The following is a 5,919-nucleotide window of genomic DNA, read 5'->3' on the forward strand; positions in this document are numbered from 1 at the left end:
GGGATATGCTCCTTATCATGTTGGTTACCAGCTTCAATTGACGATGGGTCATACCCTAACCCAAACTTGTCTCGCTTCTGGTTCACTTCCACCACTTTGCCCCAGTCTTGAGCACTTTCACTTTCCATCACAGCCTTAGCTCCTTGCCACGAGGCCATGGACGGTCCTGACTTCGGAGTCTCCAATGTCTGTTGGACAGCCATCATATTTACCACTTCCAAGGACTGGAATGGTGTCCCGGTTATCTCGCCATCCACTTCGATATATCGGAAAGATGTTAAGTGGCTAACCAAGATATCCTCCTCCCTTCCAATCACAATCATCTTGTCATTGGTAATGAATTTTAGCTTTTGGTGTAAAGTGGAGGTGACGGCACCTGCAGAGTGGATCCATGGTCTCCCAAGTAAGCAGCTATAACCGGGATATATGTCCATAACCTGGAATGTGATATTGAAAAAGGTTGGGCCTATTTTGATTGGTAGGTCAACCTCTCATATCACTGCTCGTCTTGAGCCATCGAATGCTTTCACAATTAGGGTACTGGGCTTCATGTTCACCCCATCCATTGGCAGCTTTATCAAAGTGGTTTTTGGCATGACGTTCATTGAGGAACCTGTGTCTACTAATACCCTTGATAGTATAATGTGTATGCATTTCAAGGAGATATGTAGGGCCTTGTTATGGTTCTTTCCCTCAACTGGCAGTTCATCATCGTTAAACCCCAAAAAAAATTCATTGGTTACGCACGCTATCACATCATCAAACTGTTCTATCGTTATGTCTTTCGTGATATGTGCTGCGCTTAACACTTTCAATAACGAATTCCTGTGCGCTTCTGAGTTGAGCAACAGAGATAACATGGAGATTTTTGAAGGTGTTTGATTCAGTTGGTCCACCACTTTATAATCACTTTTCTTGATTATCCTTAGAAATTCCTCAGCCTCCTCACGAGTGACCGCAGCTTTAGGCGACAGATGCATTTCTTGCATTTCTCGACTAGGGACAGGGATTTGGATAGGAGTAGCAACTTCTTTCCCTTTGGCTTTTGTAGAAGCATCAACAGCCCTTGGCGCGAACACTCGGCCACTGCGCGTCATTCCGGCTGGCCCCACAATTGAGGTAACGTTTGGTTCGTTGATTACCACGGGTCGGTCTTCCTGTCCTTGCTTAAAAGCTCTGGGCTGATATATCCATGGTACCGCCTTCTCATCCTTATACGCGAACGGTGCTGGAAACTCTATCACCAATGGGTTTATGGGGATTTCCACATTAATCTCATCATAAGGGATGGCCACATTAACCTCATCGAAAGGGATGTCCACGTTAACCTCATCATAAAGGATGTCCACCACGACGGCTATCTCTTCCTCTCCCTTGTTCTTAACACGGCGATTTATCTGTAATTCGCCTCGATCCAGCATTTGTTGTATAAAATTCCTCAACCCTTTATCATTCTCGTCATTGACTAGCTCCTCTGGGACTAGACCACTTTTTAGCAGTTGTGCCCCTATCCTGGTGATAGGGGTTTGAATCTCTTCAACCTTAAGAATCAATTCTCCTTGATCACTCTCCTCAATGGCACTGACGGAAGCATCTCCATGTGTTGGCATGGGATTAGTGTTCACGTTCGGGCGCCTCGGAGTGAAGGTAACAACTTTTGCTTCAATCAGGTCTTGTACCCTATTTTGGAATGCAAAACAATTCTCCAGAGTATGGTCGGGCGCTCCCATGTGAAATTCACAATGGGCATTAGCATCATATCCTGGTGGATATGGAAAAACAGCTGGTTTCAGCTCCCTCAATGTCAGAAGACCCTCCTTTTGTAAATATGGGAATATTTGGCTGTAAGGTACTGGTAAAGGGTCAAGTTGCCTTCTTGGAGGCCTTGGCTTGAATTGTCTTGGTGGTGCGGTGTTATGTTGTTGACGAGGTTGTTGATGATGTGGTTGATACATTGGTTGTTATTATAGGGGTTGTTGATAGGGTATGGGTACCACGGCAGCGACTTGGCCATATGAAGCCTGTTGCTTCCCCTTATAGCCTCTAGATACGGCGTTCGTTTCACCCTCTCTTTTCTTCTGGAAGCCTCCAGAATACTTTTTCGGTGCGCTAGGGGTTGCCACGGCTCCTGAAATCTTTCCATCCCTCAGACCCTTTTCTATGCGATCTCCGATTGTGACCAAATGCACAAAATCGGATGCTGCACTACTCACCAATCTATCAAAGAATGGGTTTTTCAGCGTGTCCACAAATATTCCAGTCATTTCCTTCTCAGACAATGGTGGCTCTACCTGAGCAGCCAACTCTCTCCATCGCTGGGCATATTCTTTAAAGGACTCCTTTTCTTTCATTGCCATCCCTTGCAACTGCATTCGGTCAGGTGCCATATCCAAGTTATATTTGTACTGACGGAGAAATGCGTCAGCCAAATCTTCCCAATTTTGAATCCGCCCTTGCTCTAAGCTCATGTACCATCTTAGAGACGCTCCACTCAAACTATCTTGGAAACAGTGTATGAGTAGTTTGTCGTTTTCGGTATGAGCAGCCATTTTCCTGAAATACATCACTAGGTGACTTCTTGGGCAAGTCTGGCCTTTGTATTTCTCGAAATCAGGAGTTTTAAATTTAGCCGGAATGACCAAATTTGATACCAAGCGCATGTTCATGGCAGAGGCACCGAAGATATTATTCCCTTCGATAGCTTTGATCTTCCTTTCTAAGGCACAAAGCCTATCTGCAGCAGGGTCTGGAAGTATTTTAGTCTTCGGTTGATCGGGCACATAAAAAGCTTCGTATGGGTCATCTCCCATTTCGGACCCATAATGAGCAGGCGCCTCAGAAGGCTCTACACGATCACCCTCCCCTTTGCTTCCTACTAGTATATGAATCAGACTCTTCTTGGCGTGGACGAAGCTCTCGTCTTGGTGGACCAAACTTGATGGGTTATCATTCCTTCTAGCCTCAGCTTCTGCATCCGCAACCCTCTCTCTCTGGGCAATGGCGAGCATTGTTTCAAGCAGTTGATCCATCTTCTCTTGGATCGTATTGATGTCTGACCTCATGGTAGCTTGGTTAGCCTCCACTTGCTCTAACGTCATCTTGTAGTTGCTTCACGTCTCGTACCGGTGTTGATTAGTCAGTGTTACTGGTAGAAGGCAAAAGGTTGGATAAGTTTTTTTTGTTTTTATGAAGCGTGATGCATGAGGATGCGAATGTTATGCATATTTTATTTTCAGGGAATTTTCATCACGGTTGTAGTTATATTAAGCATTCGAAGAAAACATAAAGCCAGAAAATACAAATGAGGATCATCCTCCTCCATTCAAATGTTTAAAGTACGGAGTACAAAGGCATAACCGCCCAAATCGATACAACTCAAATACTAAACTGAATATAAGAAAAACAAAAGAATCACACAGCAGTCTTTCGAGTTATGAGTTCTTCTAATTCAAGCTTGAACCTCTTCACCATCCCCTCACACATCATAACAAAACGGATTACGGCGGGATGCGTGTCATGTTGGTCCAATCCTTCCACTGCCTCCCTCAACCTCCAAGGCATTTCTTGGGTCGTCCAGTTGCAGAATTGTACCAAACCGTTGAGCTTTGCACGGTACCCATCTTTGTCCGCTTGCAAGAAATTGATAGTTCTCCTAAAGGTATCGTAATCCTCAATGACTTGCTCTCTTTCCCTTAGCCATATCACACTGTCTTGATGGAATGCCTCGAATCTATCTTTCCAATGTTGAGCAACTTCTCTAGCATCTTTTGCTTCTTGACATTTCTCGGCCCAAGTTGTAGGTGTGACTCGAGAAGCTTCAAGGGCTCTTTCCTTAAGTCGGCGCTCGTGCTCGGCTTGGGTCTCAGCATAATGGAGGGAGATAGTGAGATCTTGTATTTTAGCCTCCAATATCTCTCTAACTTCTTTTTTCTCTTCTGTAGCTCGTAGCCACCATCGCCTATTCTTCTGGCATTCTTTCTCAACTTGTCTCAACTGCTCTTTAATGGTTTCTAGGCAGTGATCAGCGTGTTCCATGCCTACCTTCACTTTCTTTCTCTTATGTTCTTCCTTGTCGACCTTTTCCTCAGTCGCTTCAAGCTGGGCCTTCTTCCTCTCTAGTTCCCACTTTATTTCATTTCTTTCATTTGAAACTTGCTGGAAACTGGTCTGTAGCTCTTCATTTTCTCGTCCAAGTCTTGCTATAGTAGCTCTCAACGCTTCCACTTCTTCCATGGAGACAGGGATGGGTTCTGGTGGTGGAGGTTGAGTTGGAGGATCGAGGATGAATGGCAGCTTGATCTCTTGACTTCTTCTGGTGACCCATTGATGATAGGGTTCTCTATCCCCTATGACACCCTTTCCTTTGTCTTGTCCTCTGAAGCGAACTTTTTCCCAGGCTCGGATAACCCTTTTCAGCATAACAAGATCCTCCATATCATGGAACACAAAACCTTCTAACAACTGGTCGTCCGGCTTATATGTGATAGGATAACCCAACTGCCTCATTGCAAAAATAGGGTTGTAGTTAATGCACCCTTTTGACCCTATTAATGGTACATTCGGAAATTCTCCACAACTAGTAATTGTATCTCCCACATTCAAACCATGAGGATACCAAATAATGGTATTTTCAGTGAGTCCTACTAGCTTTTGAGACCACTCATATCCATCCATACTTTCAATTGTATCAACCTCTTTGAACACATGAGAGACAAGCCATTGATAAAGGAGTGGTATGCAACATAACATCAGTCCTCCCTCCTTCTCAAAGCGTAAGTGCAAGGTGTGATAAACATCTGCTAGGAGTGCAGGTACTGGATCTTCATTCTTAACCTTAACGGCCCAAAACACGCTAATAGCTGCTACATCAATTAACTTCTCCATGTTAGGAAATAACACCAATCCAAAAATAAGTAAAGCCATAATAGTATCATGGGCTTCCCACTTTTGTGCTTTAGCAAAGCTTTAAGCAGTTTTCTCCAGGTACTCTTGTGGAATTCCTTGCACCTTCCCCCAAATTTTGATGTTAGGGGTTAGATCTTTGACTGGGATGTCTAGTACTTCTGCCAACTCTTCAGGTTTAGGGATTTGACCTAGCCCCCTGTATGGTCCCTTCTTCTGCTTAGGAGAGTCCAATATTCTTCTGAATTCTTCCAAAGTCGGGGCCAACTGGAAATTTCTAAAGAGGAAAACTTCTAAGTGGTGGATCGTAAAACTGGGCTAGTGCGTTAATAACATCCTTTTGTACTGGTACAGACAACAAGTGTAGAATCTTCCCATATTTGAGTGTGAATGCGTCTCGACGAATATTAGTCAACCCATCTCTGAATGCAATGAACTTCTTCACACACGGTACCTTAGCTTTGATTTGGAATGTTTTTTTCTTTCCTGACTCCATTTGTTCTTGAATGCTTAATTAACTGAAAATTTTGAAATTCCCTGAAAATAAAAAATGTGTAAATGATTTTGCTATGCTCAAAATGAATGCAACATGATGTTGATGCAATGACAGGGATCCAGGTTTCACATATATCGCAGGGTTCAACTTAACGGCGGTTCTATGTCTTTTTACCCCACACATCCAGGATTGCTCCTAAGGTTATCCATTTTCATGATAAGAGCTTAAAGTCATGGACCAAGTTCAGTCCCCCATCGCAATAATGGGCTAGCCACATTGAAATGGAAGTTCTGAATCAGTCTACTCTAAGTGGGATCCTCGTATTGTTCGAACAAGGTGTACACCCTTCGGTTCAATACTACACGATCGCCAATCATGAAGACAGACTTCAGTTTAAGATGAGGTCCCCAGAGTCATGGACCATGTTCAACGTTTCCACGTAATAATGAGCTAGCCATATTATGATGGAAATTCTGAACAGATCTACTCTAGGTGGAGTTTTCGTATTGTCCCAATGAGGT

The 5,919-nt window shown here is 43.8% G+C and overlaps 1 protein-coding gene across 1 annotated transcript; it reads right to left on the reverse strand.

Annotated features, from left to right (window-relative positions):
* Positions 1-491: 491 nt before the first annotated feature.
* On the reverse strand, positions 492-1,955 carry LOC127136381 (uncharacterized). Its single transcript, XM_051062941.1, has one exon. It carries the CDS (start codon positions 1,953-1,955, stop codon positions 492-494), a length of 1,464 nt encoding a protein of 487 aa, XP_050918898.1.
* Between the last annotated feature and the right edge of the window lie 3,964 nt (positions 1,956-5,919).

The sequence above is a fragment of the Lathyrus oleraceus genome, chromosome 4, assembly GCF_024323335.1.
Source record: "Lathyrus oleraceus cultivar Zhongwan6 chromosome 4, CAAS_Psat_ZW6_1.0, whole genome shotgun sequence".
In the NCBI taxonomy this organism is placed as follows: Eukaryota; Viridiplantae; Streptophyta; class Magnoliopsida; order Fabales; family Fabaceae; genus Lathyrus; species Lathyrus oleraceus.